This window comes from Aspergillus tanneri (assembly GCF_003426965.1).
Source record: "Aspergillus tanneri strain NIH1004 chromosome Unknown AapTan_8_pilon_pilon_pilon, whole genome shotgun sequence".
NCBI lineage: Eukaryota > Fungi > Ascomycota > Eurotiomycetes > Eurotiales > Aspergillaceae > Aspergillus > Aspergillus tanneri.
Window position 1 is genome coordinate 1,136,070 of NW_022984635.1, and position 19,171 is coordinate 1,155,240.

Consider the following 19,171-nt stretch of genomic DNA (forward strand, 5'->3'; position numbering starts at 1 on the left):
TCAAGCGGATATAATCCGCCACACTCTCCCTTCTGATGGCTGCTAACCATGGTGCGCCCCAAGCTCTTCAGTATCAGCCCAATTAAAGTGAAAGGAACTGCGGGAGTCGTCGCGCTCTCTACAGGATTTGCTATTCATAGGAGGGCGTCTTCAACGATTTCGGGGTTTCATGAAGGGAGTTGACAGGAGAACCCACAATTATGGACATTGGAAGCGAAGGAACTGGAGAGCTTCAAAGATGAAAATATAATGAAAATGCAATTTTTTTAATTATGTAGTGGGAATAATTGAGACAAGCTATATGGATATTACTGTCCCTCCTTTTGACTTTCGTCATTTGTATCCTAATCGGCCATCATCCGACAATATACAGACCGGCATAAAGGCACTGCAAATCGACTCGCAATGTCAGAAATAATTTATTTGGTCCATTATTTTGTAGACTATAGCATACAATCCCATGCCTTTATTTGTGTTTATTATACTCTACAGGACAAACAGTGCACTGAGAGAAACTTGGCCATAAATGTAACGGTCATTCGTATTATCTACAATCACAATTCCATTTAAATCCTGCATATTCCTGATTAATCTTCCATTCTGATGATTCATTCACGTCGGGATAAACTCCGGAAGGGCGTGAATAATTTTTTTGACAAGACCCTCCGTTGTGCCGAAAGTGGAGCATGAGTCAGAATGCAATTTTTCGTCAATAACAATTCAGCAGTAGTCCGAATGCGCAGGTCCGGGAATTAGAATAATACTCTAGAGTATTTTACAAGTCAGAAAATACCCTATCAATAGACGGAAAGAAGATAGTCTTATCGAGTCATTCTTGAATTCTTTATGCTGGGTTACCGAGTGGGCCATGATCTCCATACCGTTTGCAGCAGAGAAGTAACGTCGGAATGAACACCGAGTCTCAGTCTAGGTTCCTTGGAATAATAAAAATCTTCAGATCTGTCACAGCAGTCATTCACTGTTGATGCAATCAATATGGCAGTTTCTGAGCTGCCAAAATCCTGCAGACGTCGACCCTCATTCTCGCCAGAAAAGGGAATAACGAATCCGGCTAATCTGCCGACAGTGAGTCCTTCTTCCACCACAAACTCTTGTACTTCAACTATGGGCTTATAGACTGTACTGTTTATTAATATGCGCATCAAAATATCAGGTTCGGAAGATCCATATTGTCATTGCTGGCATCCATTTTGTCTTCAATAGTTCACTAGGATCTTCCCTACCATCAGGTGCCCATGATGCGATTGCCCACTACTTCGCTATTCCCCAGGAGAGCTTGAAAATGGTCCTTCCGACGTCGTTGTACATGGCGGGGTACGTCGTCGGACCGCTCATCTTTGGCCCAATGAGTGAATATTTCGGTCGTCGACCGGTTCTGCTCACTACCTTCACCATGTATCTCATTTTCACCTTAGCCTGCGCCCTGGCTCCGACCTTCCCTGCGCTTCTGGTCTTTCGGTTTCTATGCGGATTGGGAGGTTCGGCGCCTAATGCCGTGCTAGGTGGTCTTTACTCGGACATCTACGATGATCCGCACCAGCGTGGAGTGGTAATGAGTTGGTTCATGTTCGCTTCGATATTTCCTCCCCTTTTGGGTCCGATTATCTCTGGATTCGTCTCCGTCGTCTCCTGGAGATGGACCTTCTGGGCGGGACTGATCATCGCTGTAGCGGGATATCCTCTCGTTCTGACCATGCCTGAGACTTACATGCCGGTGTTGGTCCGGCGATATGAATGGGCTCTGTCGAGTGAGCAACGGTCAGTCTGGGAGGAATTCCGTCTGCAGATGCGCGAGTTCTTTGATAGAATGGGATCCGTGCTGAGTCGTCCGTTCGTAATGATTGTTCAAGAGCCGATTGTGTTCTGTTGTTCGATCTATCTGGCTCTTATTTATTCGATCCTCTACCTTTTCTTCCAGGCATATCCCATCGTTTTCCATAGTATGTCCTCCTCCTGCTTCTAGACTTATTGATGCTGACTGATCTCCAGAACTATATGGTCTATCTCCGGGCATTACCGGTCTCGCATTCCTTCCTAGTACGTTCACCCTCTCGTAGCACACTTCTACAACTTACCATGCTAGTCCTCCCCGGTTCCATCCTCGCCTTCACCACCTTCGTTCTCTACAGCACATACCACACGAAGGCCCTGAAATCCAGCCTCCCATGGGCCCAAGTGGAAGAGTCGCGTCGTCTCCCACTCGCCTGCATCGGCGCACCGACGATCCCAATCGCGCTGTTCTGGCTCGGCTGGTCCGCCCGACCCACCATCCACCCGGTGCTGCCCATGATGTCCGGCGTGTTCTTCGGCTTCGGATACCTGCTTATCTTCATGGCGCTGATCAACTACCTCACCGATGCGTATAAGCAGGACTCAGCCTCGGCGTCCGCTGCGGCTAGTACGCTGCGTTCGATCTTCGCTGTTTGTTTGCCGTTGGCGACTACTCCGATGTATACTAATCTGGGGATCCAGTGGGCGAGTTCCCTGCTGGGGTTTTTTGCGCTAGTGGTGGCCGTTATTCCATTTGTGTTTATTCGGTATGGGGCGTGGATTCGGGAGAACAGTAGATTTGCCAGCAAGCAGGAGGTAAGGTAATATGAGATGGATCTTTTCTTCTTTTTAAATAGTTTCGCGTTAGATGGTAGATGCTTAGTAGACCCGTAGATATATAACATATAACATATAATAAAAAGGATTACTTCCCCCGGTAAAACACCGCCCCAAAAAACTGCAAAATACTCGTCGTACGCAAGACCATACAAAAATACAGCGTCAATCCCGTCACCACGATTTCCTCCCTGGCATTCTCATCGTCCGCTCTATCACCCAAAAAATCAATCTGACCCAATTTGCGCACCGCCCAGAGACTTGACGAGAACCGCGCCACGGGCAACATATTCTCATCTAGACAGATAAAATCCCAGTTCTTAAATCCGCTGGTACTGGTCCAGGTCATGGTTGTCGGCTTGTCTGAGCTGGAAAATGCATCTGATCGGTACGTGTATTCTGTCTGCCAGCGTTTCTGCGCCGTGAGTTTCCCCTTGTGTGAGTGGAGGGTGTAGTCTGGGTTGATGTTGAAGACGTGCATGGTTCCTGTGCCGATGGGGTCGGGGTTGGAATTTGCTCGTCGGAAGATCAAGGTTGGTTTTTTGAGTGTTTGCGTGTCTAGGATGTAGACAGGTTCGGAAGTAGTATCATGGAGACGGGTGATTAGAACTTGGAACTTCTTCCATGAGAAGTCGATTTGGAGGGTGTTAGTCGCTGTGGTTTCCATTTTAGTGGTCTGAAGGTGAGATGGATTGATTTTCCAGACTTTATACCTTATATACCTGATATGAGGCTGTATAAGATCTGCACTAACCCATTTTGGTGCTATGCGGCGCTGCCAATCAGACTGCGTTATTCGGATCCTATCTGATTGGTTCTCGAATCTGGAAATATCATTCAAAAAAATGAAAGGAAAAAAAAATTTGATAAAACTTCATCCGAAACGAAACAGAAGAAAATACTATATTATATTATATTATCCAGTGTCAGACATATTCAAACGTCAAAACAGGCACGTCAAACGGTTCCGCCGTACAAGTAGCATTAAAAAATGCATCATGCACACAATTCAGTTTAAAATCCACCCTCCCCGAATACGTGATTTTCCTGCCATCCTCACACTGCAACGCATATCCATGTCCGAGGGTGTATTCCAGATGCCCCATCGACTCATCGAGATTGGTCGTACCGAAGAACGAAATGATCCGTCCCTCCCCCCGATCCGCATATCCGCAGTTACTCGGTCCGTTACCGATATCGTGGATGCGATATCCGATGTACTCGTCGTGACAGGTCGGGCCTTCCTTGAACTTGATGTCCAGCGTCTGTTTCGGACCGTAGCCCCATGGCTCGTAGTTGGGCATCCCCGTGGCGCAGAGCGGAACCATCACCCCCGGGCAGGTTGCGGGATCCGGCTTGCACCATCCCCCTGTGCAGAGACAGCCTTGGGCTTGGCGGTCGACTTCGTTGTGGACGCAGTCGAGACTCTGGGATCCGTTGTACCAGTGGAAATTGGTGACGTGCCATGTGGGTCGGGGACAATCCATAGGGAGCGGGGCATAGAGGGGAGATTGGGTGGTGGTGGTAGCCAGGGCGAGAAGGCCGAGGATGAGGGCCATTGTGATGATAGGATATGTACACAGTATGGAGTAGAGATGGTGTAAGTGGGTGGGTAGATGGTGTAGATCACGGTTAAGAGATCATTTTAAACAATTTTTCAAGGTCGTATTCTTTTAAAAAAGAGAATCAAACGTTACAGAGACTACGGCAAATAGGGCTAACACAGCACCAATAGGAGGCTGACAGGATCAATAATGTGAGACATGTCTTGGGCTGCGTCTGTTGATTGGCACGGTCCTTCTTGGCGTGGCGAGGGCTAGAACTTGCTATCATTTTATTTATATATATTCTCGACTCGGTTCCTGTTCGTATATATAGAACATGCTGTAAAAATTCCAGTTCTTGAATGGACGTCGCGGTAGTCAGCTGACTCCAGGGTTCGAATTAGGGCTATCCACAATCTTGTATTTCCTCACGCTTCAACATGACGTATTCCCATCATTCAAACAGATGCACTCCACTGGGCAATCCAAATACCTGACTGTCCATCTCCTGGCCACAGCTGCTCAAGACCTCCAATCCCTCCGTCAAACAGCTCTCCGTGTTGTCGTTCTTAAGATTCCCCGATAGCCCGTATGACCATTTCTGTGCGTCTCCCTTGCACGGCTCAAGAGACACGGCTTTGCCACGGGCAGTCAAACACCGCTCAGTCTGAGAAAGCGGGCGCAACTCCCCTGAGGAGCGCATCTGCCAGATCTGCGACTCATCTCCCTTGCACGCTTCAAATCTCACGGACCCATTGGCCTCCGTGAGACAATTTCCCGACTTGGTGTTGAAAACCAGACCCGTCGGGATCACCGTCTCGCATCCCTCCGGCAAATGAAGCCGATACACCCCGGTCGCATGCGATGCCAGCTGGACCTTGATCTGTCCGTCGACCTTCTGCTTTGAACCATCCCACAAGTTCTCCGCATCATAAGCACATTCAGACGACAACCCCAGCCAGGACACGGGCACCGAATGGCTCGTGGACCCGGATCCACGGTTCAGCACCGTCACGAGCCGATCCCCGTTCGCCAGACTGCGGGTCAACACATCCAGGCTCTGGTCGCGACTCGCCAAAGTCGCTTGCTGGGCTTTCGGATCCTGATCCACCTCAATCAAGGCGCGGTTGGTCAGGAACGCGAGCTCCTCCTCCGTCACGTCGGGCATGTACGCGCTAATGATAAGCGGCGCAGAGAACGACGCCCACAGCGCAAACTGCGACCGTTTCTCATCCATCGTCAGTCCCGGATGGTCGACAATTAGAAAATCCGGATCGTTATAGTACCCGGGACGCTGGTACCGCGCAACCAACGTGTTGTAATGATAGTTCAGCATCACGCTGTCCCACGCACTGCCCTGTCCTCCATACACGATGATATCGTTCGAATGTCTCGCCAACTCCCCATACCCGGGCACCCATCCCATCACTTTATACCAATCGGTAAGACTCTTCTCATTCACGAAATATGCTGGAGCCGACTCGGAAAACACCAACGGTTTCTCCATCCCACTGAGAATCCCATGCCACATGCTATACAGATGCTCGTATTCCTCCTGCAATGTCCGTCCCCCCTGGGGGGACACATTACATCCATCTAGTTTGAGATACTCCACGCCCCATGACGCAAATGTCTCCGCATCTTGCTGCTCATGGCCCAATGACCCGGGATATCCGCCGCAGGTCTGCGTGCCTGCATCCTCGTAGATACCGAACCGGAATCCCTTGCCCTTGACGTATTCTCCCAGCCATGGTAGTCCCCGCGGGAACAGGGTCGAATTCCATTCCAGGGAACCGTTCGATGCCCGTTCGTGCGTCATCCAGCAATCATCTAGGTTGATCCATTCGTACCCTGCGGAGAGGAGCCCGTTCGATACCATTCGATCTGCTGTCTCGACGAATAGTGTCTCGTTCAGGTCACACATGAACCGTGCCCAGTTGTTGAATCCCATCGGGGGAGCGGGGAGGAGGCCTGGTGTTTCTACGGAAGCGTGTGCTAGTAGTGGGATCATGGTTGTCGCTATGGCGAGCGTGGTTCTGAAAAGTGTCTTCATCGTAGCAATATTTTTTCAATAGAATTGAATTAGAGTAAGGCAGTGCAGTGCAGATCCTCGGCATTCTGAATCCACCTTATATATGCCAATTGCGGGGTATGCATTGCATTCATCGTCAGGCACCGCGCGATTTCCCCTCACGCTGGCGATCTGCAGATACCACCGTGCCATTGATCTGCGGGAGTTATGGGTCGATAGGTGGATTGGTACCATAAGCACAACAAAAAAGAAATTTGGACTCATCGTATCGAACTGGGACTCTTCCTGCAGCTCGCCGGTCTCGCAACAAACGGTCCCCAAGCCATTTTAAATCTGCGATACCGGCATATTTAAGTTAGCTTGCTTTAAAAACTTTAGGGAGGCCCATATCGCATTGTCATCGAATTCACCTTTAAATTTACCAAGGACTGACTGGGTGCTAAGGATGTGTAAGTTAATAATAGAAATACTGCTAGGTCTAACCTGTTCTTCAGGAACATGTATATACTTCCCGAAATTATTTTTACCCCTTTACTTGTTCTTAGTTTGTATATGTTCCTATTAGGCCCTTTTTTTATAAGCCGCGCCTTTAACAGGGTAGATAGTAAAGAGGTGCTAACTTCTGCAAACAAGCTCCCCTAAATAAGGATCCGGGGAAAATGCAATAAATCACGGCTCTATTTTAACCTAGTATTAGATAATATCCTAGTATTCCAAATTTAAAACAAACACTACAAGGAATTAGTATCTCCCCAAATCAGCCTTTTCCCTATTCAACCCTGGAGCCGTGGGTTAAGAAGATTAGTGCTATTACAGGATTTAGCAAATCACCTGTCCATACAGCCTGCGATATGGTGCTGGCACGGCATTAGATAGTAGTAGTATATAGCCCTAACTAAGGCTAAACAGGTGGATAACTAAGTTACTAATTATGTCCAAGGCTCTGTAAGTAACCTATTATAAAATCCTATTACATATCACGCTGACACATGCACTTTTTTGAAGTACTACCTTAGCAGGAGGATTAACAAAAATCTTCCTGCGATTATCCGTGGCCTTAACCCAGAGGACAAGATTATGCAGGCTACTTGCTGGATAAGCCAAACTATTAATCCAAATCACCCCCAAGAAGTAACTACCGCATAATCTTTACGTATCAATTAACAGCCAGAAATTATTAAGTTGGTCCACCGGCGTGATAAGCTTGGCTAATAAATAGGGTGCTATTTGTCAAAGCACCAAGAAACAAAGAAGTATGCGATGTATTAAAAACTAAATAAAAAAATAACAAGTGCTAAGCAGCGAGTATAAGATAACACTTTTTTCTTAGATTTAAACAAAGTACAACCGGGAATAGCTAATATAAGAAATCCAATACTAGCTGTCTAGGGTTAAACTGGATAAAACAAAGACCTTCTCACCTTGCCTCGACCAACATTGGAGGAGATAGCTAGACAGGTAAAAGCTATTAACACAGTGACTGCTTACTTACTTTTTAAAAAAGGTAATACTTACCGTCTTCCGCGGGACAAACAGTCTTCCAAGGATAATATTGCTGTGAAAGCGACCAATAAGAATAAAAGTATATAAGATACAAACGTAACTAAAACTTATTCCCTTGTGGAAGACCGATTGGCAGCTGCTCTTTAATCTGTGATAAAAGATAGGAAATTATAAAAAACAAGAGATCCAAGAAGAAGGATAAGAGGCCCTTGTTCTGTTTTATTTATTTGGGCTAGTAATGTCAAGGGTTGAACCCAATGTATTGCTCAGGCATGGCCTTCGCTCCTATATAGGGCGCTAGATGCGACTGATCTTCGATCAGTCGTCTTGTACCTTTTTATATGGTCAAGTGGTTTTATCTCTACTAGCGCAGAGACAACCAAACCATCACAAGACTTGCACATTGAGAAGCGGATGTACACATTCGCGAGCTATAAAGATATTACAAAATATATTAACAAAAACACCTTCAGCATATCTCAACGCTAAGGTGTAATATTTACAATAAATAGTTTTTTTACAAAATACACCTCTAACAGCACGCTATTAATATATATTCGACTGTGACCTGATTAGTCTCTACTATTTAGTATCGTCCGTGGATTTAAGATTGGCCTTAAAATTTAGCATGCTTATTAGTTTTATCATACTCCTTTGTTTTACATGGGGACTGGACCTCTGTTTTGTTTGTTCTAATTATTGCAAGCAGCAGTGGAGCTGGTTTTCCATAAAATATAGTATTAGTATATATTAAAAATTATTTCAGGAATTTAATGCATTGTATTATATATTGAAGTTAGGATTTCACCGGAGGGAAACGTTGCAGAGTTAGTAAAAAGCGTAATGTAGATAATTAGGCCAAAACACAAATATATCTTACTAGCTGTTTGGACAATGGAGCTGCCCTGCGGCACCAGTATTACAAGACAGGCTAATAGACCGCAGCACCTCCGAAATATAAACTTGAAATGTAGTGGGGAATGCAGCCAGTAATTCTCCTGGACTTTTTACAGTATAAAATTGTGACCTGAGAACTGTGCCACAGAAGGCCGTCAACCTTGGCCAAACCAAGGGCCAGCTAAAGTATTGTTGGTTGGGGTACCAACCCCGCAGTGATGGCCACTTCATCAGTGATAAAGGGCCAATGAAGCCCGATTTTCTATACTAACCAACCCCCGCATAGTCCCCTCACCACCTTTCTTCTCCTCCGCACGTTTGAAATTTTCGTTAGATAGCACCAATTTCATCAAGTTGCTTGGCCGTCACAAGGTCTGCCAAAGACGATCTTGCGGGACTGAAGAACGGAATGAGTATACCACCATCAGGGGGTAGATATAATTACGTGTATAACCCTATAAAATGGTAGCCAGTGATTCTGGTGTTCTAAAAGCGGATCGAAGCCGTATTCTGCTTCATAGACGGACCCAACTTTTATCGATAAGTCTTTGGAAATTTTCAGTTGGGAGGTAACTGTGGGCATTGGAGCCTCTCTCTGGGGAGCGGCTCGGACAATGGACAGTAGAAAACAGTGGAGACAAATATAGGCAAAAAGCTCACGATAGTCATTGCCTTTCATTATAGAAGCAACTGTGGGGCGCATAGCAATGCCAGAAGATTATAGCTTTGGAGGCTTGGAGGACACTGCCATGGCGGATGACGACGAGAGGAAGAGCAATTACATGATTTTAGGCCAATTAATTTTGCCTTTGAAAACGAGAGAATAGGAGTAGGCTTGCGGGTCCTTTTGGTGATGCACTCCCTACCTTGAAATGACTTGAAATGACTCGTCATGTCTCATGTTGACCAATCCATTTCCGGTAAGCCAAGATCAATCCTCGGAAGGTCTAAGATTAAACATAAACCTCCGTTCCACGTTCCGCGTTCCGAGTCCCAACTTTCAACCTTACGAGTTCAAAAGCCAACCAGTGTCTTATCGCGATTAAAAATGCTGGAAAATGACCGTCTGGACATTTTGGGTACTCAACCTACCCTCCACAAGTTATACACCCAAATCTGTTCCGTCTATCCCATTCCTGACCCATCTTCCCATGGCCATATTGTCGGCACCTTGAGAAATGGACTGAACAGACTGGGGGAGAGCTTCCCATGGCTCGCCGGAATTGTCATCAACGAGGGAGCAAGTGAAGGCGTTACTGGTACATTCCGGATCGCTCCAACAGCTGAGATCCCGCTCGTCATCAAAGATTTACGAACCGATCCTTCGGCGCCAACAATAGACTCCATGCGCGAAGCCAAATTTCCATTTACCATGTTCGACGAGAGCGTCATTGCACCTTGCATGACACTTAACCTACCTGGAAGCTCCATCGGCCTGGTGGCCGAGACTGGACCTGTGTTTGCCGTACAGGTGAACTTCATATCCGGGGGTCTTGTACTCACCTTTGTTGGGCAACACAACGTTATGGACATGGCCGGGCAGGCAAGTATCATCAACTGGTTGTCCAAAGCTTGCTATAATCTCGCCTTCTCTGATGAAGAGCTATTCATTGGGAATATGGATAAAAGCAAATCTGTTCCCTTGCTAGATGACTCGTGGGAACCGGGCCCTGAGCTAGATGTTCAAATGGCGAATCTTTCACCAAAATCTACCAGTAATAATACAACTCTCTTGGAAGAAGCCCCGTCAATTTCCTCCTGGCGCTATGTTGAATTTGCCGCGGCCTCGTTGCAGGCCTTAAAGTCTCTAGCGACGCAAACCAAAGACCCTCACTGTGGCTTCATCTCGACCGATGATGCCCTCTGTGCTTTTATCTGGAAATGCACATCCCGGGCCCGTGAGTCTCGACTCGAACCCGGGACACTGTCGACATTTGCGCGCGCACTTGATGCCCGGCAGTGCTTGGGCATCCCCAGCACATACCCTGGAACGTTATCGAACATGGCGTACAGCAAATCCGCATTGCAAGATTTGAGTCAAGAGCCTCTAGGAATTATTGCGTCACAGCTGCGCAGACAGCTAGACCCCAAAGTCCGAGACTTAGCCTACGACACCCGGGCCCTCGCGACGTTTCTGAATCGTTGCGCCGACAAGAGCAAAATCCTTATCACGGCAGCAGTTGACATCTCATCCGGTATGTTGCTTAGTTCGTGGGCCAAAGTTAACCTTTACGACCTCGACTTCAACCTTGGGCTTGGGAAGCCGGATGTTGTGCGCCGACCGCGGTGTGTTCCAGTTGAGAGTCTCATATATATTATGCCAAAGTCACCGAATGGTGATCTGGCAGTTGCACTTTGCCTTAGAGATGAAGATTGGGAACGGCTGAATGTTGATAAAGACTGGAAAAAGTACGCGGTGTATATAGGATGATGAGCTGGAGCAGCGCAATGATTTAGATCGTTAAAACATCGGAATTATTTAGAATACAACTTTTGGAAAAAGGACCGGACGAAGGGCTTTCCCTCCCCCCAAAATACAGCTATATTTAAGATCTTATTATTAAAAAACAAAACAGTACAGTAGCAGGCTATCTACCAATATTATAAATATACTTTTACGAGTTAGAGCCGTCAAGCGAATCACGCATAGTCTTATTATCAAGAGCATGCAGTTGTTGAATCTTCTCTATTAAATAGGGGTCAGGCCTATGCTCGAGGTCTCTCATCTTAATTGGCTGCAGGAGATCTCTCCTCCATAGACTTACCACTCATCTGTCGTTATCGGGTTTATTTGACATTGTTTTGGCACGATGACGTTTCAGCCAGAGCAGCGGGTATTGAATAATTGAATCCGCGGAGAGCAACCCGAGTTTTTAGAATAGTTGCATTTCCCAAGAGTACAGTTCGCCCTCTCACGGGCACACTTAAGACGGTGGAGTCAAGACAGTGTGTAACAAGATAGAAGGCACAAGACAATGTACAACCTGTACCGAGTGTCTCAAGACAAGATCAGTTACGAGAGAGAGGTGGATCCAAGAATCCAGTCTTGGGCCTATTGTCATGGCTGGATTGGTTTAAGCCAGGCTACCCAAGCCAAGGCTCTTGTAACCACTGGCCTGTGCCTCCTGTCATGGATCTTCTATTGTCTCATGTTTGCTGTCTTGAGACAAATACTGTCATGACTCAGCTGTCCTATTACAGGGGAAGGCTTAAGACTATAATAGACCTAAGAATATTGGCATATCTAAAAGACGATCATGAGACTATAAGCACATGCCCCCCCTTCTTACAAGACCGCCATATAATTACCCCTTGCGCCGTTCAATTGTGGGCGGCTGGATCTGTCGTCTTTTATCCATTTTTATCCCTCGTCTTTCGTGAAATTAATGCTTTGCCCTCAGTGCATGGAGCACTTGCACTGCAGTCTTTGCAGATAGTCTGTAATACGAGCTTAGTGCCACAGTACTCCCGTTAATCACCAGGAGTTTATTTGTCAATTATAGCAGTGAGAAAGTAGGCCGTAGTGGGGAGTTGGGTGCGCTGAGGCTCAGAGGTGCGCTGAGGTGTGCTCAGCCATGCCCCTCTATGCCTGCAGTCCTAGCGCCTCAGGCTGGTAAAGTTAGTCAACTATTGGGTGAGGCAGGAACACTTGACACAGCTATAAAAGCTAGAGAAGCTTAGCGCAGCAGTGGCTTCTGCAGTCATTCTTGCTGCGGTTAAAGAAAGGGTCTCATTGACCCGTTACTCTGTCGCCTGCGGCAGGGCAGCGATCCTACAGAGTCCGTCCGCACCACTGAGTCTCTTCGCACCAGTGAGTCTATCCCCACTACTGAGTCTATCCCTGAGTCTGCCCCCACTACTGAGTCTGTTTGCACCACTGAGTCTCTCCGTACTACCAAGTCTGTTTGACAGCTGTGTCAATTATTCCTGCCTCACCCGCATTCATTTTATTCTGCTGTTGGAGTAAAAGAAGTTATGGTAAAATCATGCATTTCATATAGTCTTCAAGATAACAAGAAGCAGATTCGCTTTATGAGCTATAACCTAGCCAAGAATGAAATTTGTGTTGTCGTCACAGACTTCGATTATGATGGATTACAAAAGAACCTTAATGAAGCAATCAAAACGGCCCTCGAGAGCCCTATAGAGCCGTTTGCATGTGGCCTAAACGTCCTGGGCCAACCCTCGTGTGATAGCGGGAGCTACTGCCCGAATACTATAGAGAATGCAGTTGACATACCCTACTGTATCGTTCGGCATGTCCGAGAGTTATCAACTCGCAGAGAAGATTACAAAATCTTACCATCAGTTCTTGAGTACTACTGGCAAAACGGTATTGAAACTAAGGCTATCGAATTTTTACGGATCAATAGATTTGTTACCACGTATAAGTTTGTCATAAATTTCATGTCCCTAAAGTAATCTACGGTGTAACAGATCTCTCGCATTTGACAAGTATTCGGACGCTGCGAACCCATATGGGAAAACGGTTTATGCTTTTATGGTTGTGGAAGGGTGGCACATTCGCTACATGCTATTCTTTTTTGCAACATCTGTGTTGTTGCGGTTGCAACTGCTGTTAGCCAGAGCTTAGACCATTGAGAGGTTCTAAGTTTATTTTTAGGGAGTGGCACGCCCTACATGGGCTAAGCGTTATTTGGCATATTACTCAGTGCTTGGTGTAGATAATTCACACGAACATATATTTCTACATTCGGCATTATGACGCCCAGATTACAACACCCACTCCAAGTGCCCTAGGGCTTGCTACTCGTGTAGTACATATAAAGATCCTCCGTTACAACGGACAATACTGTTCCTTCCGAGCTCCACGCACCAACCCCTAGCCAGTCTCAGCCCCGTTCCCAGTCGCATTGATGGTCACGAAGAAGCCTGAATACTAGCCTGGCGGTCTCGAGGATTGGAGCAGAGTATTCGAGTGCCGGCTGTCGATCTTTTTAAAGGCCATGGTTGATCACGAATATAAGGTTATCCGTCAGGGACGGCTCGAGGAGCATTAGCTACTCTCTGGTCCCATGCGGGATAGCTGGGAGAGTGGTAAATTTAGTCTCTTGGAATGTTAGCAGATGCTTAGGCGCCACGAACACCTAAAGGGTGGAACTCTGTGCCGCTGTAGGGGACTTCGATAAGGACCTTCATAAGGGCCTCCTGGGCAGGGTTCCCAAGTTTCTGGCATTTGAAAGTAGTACCAGCACAAGCGGTCGTTTTATAATTATCAGTCCACAAATAACCAATATCGAAAAAGTAAATCAGTTTCCCAATCCATGCACTCTCTGGGAAATAAACAAGTTCCATGGTAGCAAGAGGATTATAAGAAAACGATGTGGAAGGTGACAAGTAATAATGGTGGATAAGGGATAGATTGATAAGGGGCAAGGAAGAATAAGAAAGATGGAGGAGAGACTTGATGTTGTAAGTATAGCCAAATAATTTATAAACCATGGATCTTCTGTTCCTCGTGAAAGGGGTTTTGCCTCAGACAGTAAGCTTTTTTTCAGTCCTACCAGTTTTAGCCTCTAAGACAGTGAAGGTAGGTTCCCTTATACTTCTATCACAGTGCCGTGGATTTGTCCGGATTGGTCGCCATCCTGGAACACCAGTTATTTTTTATATAGCTATCTTTAAGGCAGCAGCCCTATTCGGGCCCTGACCCTCTCTAGGCGGCGGCCTCCTGCGACCTTCGCATGTCTGCGGCCTTATTTTGGCGACAACCGTGCTCTGGAAGATATGTGATGTGGTAATTACTGTTTTAATTAGACTACTATTTCCCTTCCTATCGCTGCTACCTTTGCCCACCACATTGCGCCACCCGTCCTTTGGACCTGAGATATCTGGTCTCCCCTGATAGCCTAGGCTGTTCAATGTCTAGGGCCATTGTTTGTGTAGGCCATCATCTTCCCTTACTGCTTAAGCCACCGTCTTCGCAGATAGGTCTGTTGAATGCGTAGGCTTTAGGAAAGTGGCTATCTCCCGTCTTTAGATGGATAGAGCAAACAGCACTAGGCAGGCAAGACATACACGTATCACTTGAGTCGATGATCGTGAAGCAGAATGTAACTCTAAAAGATGTTTGATTCTACTTGATGCCTCGATGAATGTATTTTTAAGCAAAGTCCGCGCAAAATAATTCTGACAGTACATGCAAAGACATACATCATTGTATCCTTATCACCAAAAGCAACCCTTGCCCATCAGTCGGGCGGCTCACAAAAACTCGCTCGCTAGTCATCGTTGCGAGTGATCGATGCATAAACAAGGAACATCAGTTCGTGCCCATCTGGCTTCAGCATGATAAGGTTGGAAGTAACTGTCAAGGGAGTAACATAGCCCCCACCATACACCGAGTCTTTTTACAAGTATGATGCCATTCCACCGCAAACATCAACAGTCTCGTAATTAGTTCCGAATCCTCTGATCTCTGAAATAATCCGGTAGTAAAAGTTGGCTGCATGTTCTGTCTCAGCAAAACCAATAAACTTATTCATCTTGTGGCTGACGTTGTCCGCATAGACAGCCCACGTCGCAGCCCCCGCCAGTGCCATAGACTTTTGATGAGCTTGGGTGAGTTTCAATCTCTCCCTGGTAGCAAACGAAATTTTAAACCCAGGTTTGTCGAATCGCTTATTTAAATTGAACCCCTCAGTACTATTCGCGCCAGAACCCCGTCCTGGAAGTGGCAGTTGAAGAACAGTGTCGCCGTTTTCATAGTGGCTGGCGATGATATCGTGCTTCGGAGAGTTGTCAAGGGCGAAACCAATAATCTGGAATCCGTGGACAAGAGAAAGCTCGCCCTGGCGTCGTCTAGTCAAGGTAGCACTATCTGAGGGAATCGAGAGAGGAGCGAGACTGTCGTACGAGATATCATCACTGCTAGACAACATAGTCTCCCATAGCCGGAAATAGTCCTGGGAAACATCGGCGTGACGTTTGGTCGGCAGTCCTTCGGGAATGGATCCAGAGTAGTGGGCGGCAGCGACATAGACCAAGGTTAGACCGGCTTGAATAATGTACGATAGATCAGCACATCTACTACCATCGGCGTATTCACAGATGGATCAAGCAAGACCCGTGCCCATTGTGATATAGACAAGCCTAGAAAATCATTAGTTTCTTGATATTATTAGGGGTCGAGAGGACAGCATGCGCCTTACGTGAATTTGCTAGTACCAATAGAACGAATCGTTCGATTGATTATCTCACAGACCCTAGTGTCCCTCCGCTCCAGAATCGCCAGGGACTCGGCAGCCGGATTGGGAGAACGGATCTCAAGGGTCGTATCTGAAGGAAGCTCAGCAACATCCACTGTAGCAGTAGGTGCCGCCAGAGCGACTTAGCTTGTGGCTAGGAGGGGGAAAAGGAAGACTGAGAACTTCATGCTGATATATTCGAGCAGTTGTTGCAACTAAAGGGTTTAGCTGTTTTGCATTTCCCTCCTCAATATTTATAGCTGTACGTTCGAGTTTAGACTGGGATGTTAGAGACTACCAGATTTTGGATATAAAATTTGCACTTAAAAAATAATATAATGAGTCCCACAAAAAGATGGGCTATTGAGCTACTGGAGCTTCCTATTATGTAAAATCCATGTCTCCATAAGGAGTTTAGAATCAGAAACCTCAAAACACACAAACAGTGGATAGTGGATAACTGGCCTACGAAACCTCGGACTGTTAGCGGATGGGTCGGTTAGCGATAGTCTAAGGAATCGGTTACATAGATACCTCGCTTGGCCAGGAAGATGGTGTGATCGGTCTTTATTTTATTCAACTACCATTAATTCCTAGGGGGAACTATTCCATACAACCTCTCTCTTCCTTTCTTCGAGCGATTATAATCTATTCTACTGTCAGATCCAATCAAATGGATATCAATAAAAAAAACCACTACGTCAATTCCTCACTCCTCCTCTCTGTCAATTCCTTCGCGAAGTGTTACTATTCTTCAAAGGATCGTACGAAATCCGTGGACGTAAGTAGGGTTCTTTTCAATAAAATACTAGGATATCTAAAGCTAACTCTTTAGCTTACCTTCTATCGTATCGTTCACTGCGCTTCTACGATGGGTTTGGAGTTATATGAAATGGCCTAACGGAGCAGACTTGGCCCTATCGCTTAATACCGGTTTGTTATTACTTTATTATATAATATCGAAGTACGTTGATGGGCTGTAAGACAATTATTAATTATACTAAATAGAAAATTCTTATTTGCCTACTTTGATTATCTGTGTCAGAAAGAAACTCCAAGGCGTGTAGTTTATTAATGTTCTACAATTCGGAGCTATTATTTACATACTAGCCAGCGTACTCCTGACACGATTGCCTATTCCAGTCTTCTATTTACCCCAAGCTATGATTTCAATTCAAAGTGATATCAGAATAGGGCTCTGTATATAATTTTTAGCCTGCCAATCCCCCAATTGTAGGCTCGGAAGTTAGCTATGGAACAAACTCGATGATTGAACGGAGTACTGTCTAGGGGGAGAGTAAGGTACGGAGTACTCTGAGAACAAGACTAAAGACTGTCGCTCGATGACTTGTTGGAGGGCCAGGTCAATATGTTTCTTGGCTTCGGGGTTCTGAGGTGGATATGGCGCCACAATAATGGACACCAAAATCCCTGCGTCGATGGTGTAGAAGGCAAGACCAAATAAGAGGGCACTGGTGTTCATTAGTCTGTGCAAAGAACCGCTGCTGCCACTCAAGAGTAGCCAGGGTAGCCTGCAATGTGGTTTTTTGGCTCTCTGCACTGGTGACGATGTGGAGTTAGTGCAAGATCGCCAGAAATAGATTGGCCGTAATCAGGACCTCCTCCCGCTGTTGAGCAAAGAGGGATGTTCAGCATCACAGGTGTCTGGATTCTTGGGTCTGAGAAACGGCGGCCAATTATCCAGCAGCGAAATGACCTGCTCGTGGAGAGACTGGATGGTGGTGCAGTCTATAGGATGAGGTTTGTGTGCTTCAGCGGACGCATTTCGTGGAACCTTTTCAGCCAGTGCGTAGCGGAATCAAGATGCTGGAATTGTAGTTGGTCCATTCTGGGTTTCGCCGGGTTGAACAGTCATCGGTGCATTTTGGATGGACCGTTTGGGATATTACAGTCAATTGGCAGTTTCACGTCGCAATCGTCAGGGTGAATGGTCCGAGGTCGGCCCAAAATCATGGCCATAAGACTAAACCGATGGGTCAATCGACGGGGAACAGACGTGGCCAAAACCCAAGATTGTTCGACTCTTGCTGTTGGATAGTTTTATGTCGGTGAGCTCGAGCTCTTGGGTTTGTCTGCATCATACACGTTAAATGATAGCCCGATATATAAACTGGCGCGGTGACATAGCCAACCTAATTGCATTTCCCACACTATGCCATGCGTCGTTTCCCTTGCTTTAGTTCTTCAACCACGCTGCCCCCAAGAGGCATGCCTGGACCGCGGTGACAGCCATTCCCGGCATGCCTAGGATCGAGGCCAGCTCTTCGCCCATATCGCGTACCTGTGGGGAGAGGCTCACCCCTAGGTTGATTGCTTGAGCATCAACGCAGCGGGGGTAAAAACTGAAGTGACAGGGCAATTACTTGAAAACCACTGCGGGAAAATACCGTAGCTCCATGGACAGACCAACGGCACCTATTTTCCTGGCATATTGCCAATGGGAGTAGAAATCGTCGATGTAAAACTTTTCCACAGTAAAGTAGTGCCAGCTCACACGGAGAAAAAAACACAGAAATAAGCTCCTCAAAAACAGCCTTGGGCGGCAACTGCACCGTCAATAAACGGGCATGTGCCTTCAGCAACGGAGATCGAAATGGCCGGTTGTAAGTCGCAGTAATGGCCTTAAACTCGTCCTCATTTTGCAGCACCTATCGTTATTTAGCATGAAACTGATGCCATTGGTTCTGCGCTATTACCTACCTGGTTTAATCCGACGAATACGTTACTTCCGCGACCACGTAGTATCCCAGGTCGCTCGAGGCGTGAGTGTTGACCACCCCTGTTTGGGCCTTTCTTGATCATCGTCCCCAACATGGGAACCTAGTCTATTACTATTTCTCCTATTATAACGACCATTAAAAGATTAGGAGACGAGAATTAAGCAAAACAAATGTAATCACCTACAGTAAGTACTAGTGATGTGTTATAAAAGCACCTGTCCCCAACATTTCGGGCTAAGCAGTTATTACAAGGGTTTTTGAGATCACGCTGGATAATTGATACGTCAACTAGACCCCGAAGAAAGTGCGAAGGCCATTGGAGCTTAGGATAGTACTTTCTGCTTCCTACGGTGGCACTCTCGGAGCAAGAGGTCACAAAGCGTTTGTGCTTGAACGGATGATGTCGCTCTACAACAGACATGGTCGGAGGATTGTTGACGCGATGCATCGAATAGGGGGATAGTGAGCAGACTAAGGGGCTTAGCTCTGTCCCCTTGACGCCTTAGAGGGGCAATCCGGTGGACAAGCATATAAAGTTGTCGAGGTTGCCGCTTACCAAATAGGCTTAGCGCTGTAGTAAGCGACCTCCCACAAGGGTGAAAGCACCTTCATGTAAAT

General features: G+C 46.5%; 6 protein-coding genes across 6 annotated transcripts; 2 read left to right on the plus strand and 4 right to left on the minus strand.

Annotated features, from left to right (window-relative positions):
• Positions 1-996: 996 nt before the first annotated feature.
• On the plus strand, positions 997-2,616 carry ATNIH1004_010997 (uncharacterized protein; the record flags this gene model as incomplete). Its single annotated transcript, XM_033575564.1, has 4 exons — positions 997-1,086; positions 1,175-1,961; positions 2,011-2,058; positions 2,105-2,616. 4 exons carry the CDS (start codon positions 997-999, stop codon positions 2,614-2,616), a joined length of 1,437 nt encoding a protein of 478 aa, XP_033421419.1.
• Positions 2,617-2,716: 100 nt separating this feature from the next.
• Positions 2,717-3,295, minus strand: ATNIH1004_010998 (uncharacterized protein; the record flags this gene model as incomplete). Its single annotated transcript, XM_033575565.1, has 1 exon — positions 2,717-3,295. The coding sequence occupies one exon, from the start codon at positions 3,293-3,295 to the stop codon at positions 2,717-2,719; it is 579 nt and encodes a 192-aa protein (XP_033421420.1).
• Positions 3,296-3,554: 259 nt separating this feature from the next.
• On the minus strand, positions 3,555-4,187 carry ATNIH1004_010999 (uncharacterized protein; the record flags this gene model as incomplete). The annotated part of the gene is made up of 1 exon (XM_033575566.1): positions 3,555-4,187. The coding sequence occupies one exon, from the start codon at positions 4,185-4,187 to the stop codon at positions 3,555-3,557; it is 633 nt and encodes a 210-aa protein (XP_033421421.1).
• Positions 4,188-4,626: 439 nt separating this feature from the next.
• aglA (putative alpha-galactosidase) lies at positions 4,627-6,225 on the minus strand (the record flags this gene model as incomplete). Its single annotated transcript, XM_033575567.1, has 1 exon — positions 4,627-6,225. The coding sequence occupies one exon, from the start codon at positions 6,223-6,225 to the stop codon at positions 4,627-4,629; it is 1,599 nt and encodes a 532-aa protein (XP_033421422.1).
• Positions 6,226-9,652: 3,427 nt separating this feature from the next.
• On the plus strand, positions 9,653-11,035 carry ATNIH1004_011001 (uncharacterized protein; the record flags this gene model as incomplete). The annotated part of the gene is made up of 1 exon (XM_033575568.1): positions 9,653-11,035. The coding sequence occupies one exon, from the start codon at positions 9,653-9,655 to the stop codon at positions 11,033-11,035; it is 1,383 nt and encodes a 460-aa protein (XP_033421423.1).
• A 3,940-nt stretch (positions 11,036-14,975) lies between these two features.
• ATNIH1004_011002 (uncharacterized protein) lies at positions 14,976-18,647 on the minus strand (the record flags this gene model as incomplete). Its single annotated transcript, XM_033575569.1, has 5 exons — positions 14,976-15,622; positions 15,692-15,717; positions 15,777-15,903; positions 18,328-18,481; positions 18,534-18,647. The coding sequence occupies 5 exons, from the start codon at positions 18,645-18,647 to the stop codon at positions 14,976-14,978; spliced, it is 1,068 nt and encodes a 355-aa protein (XP_033421424.1).
• Positions 18,648-19,171: the final 524 nt, after the last annotated feature.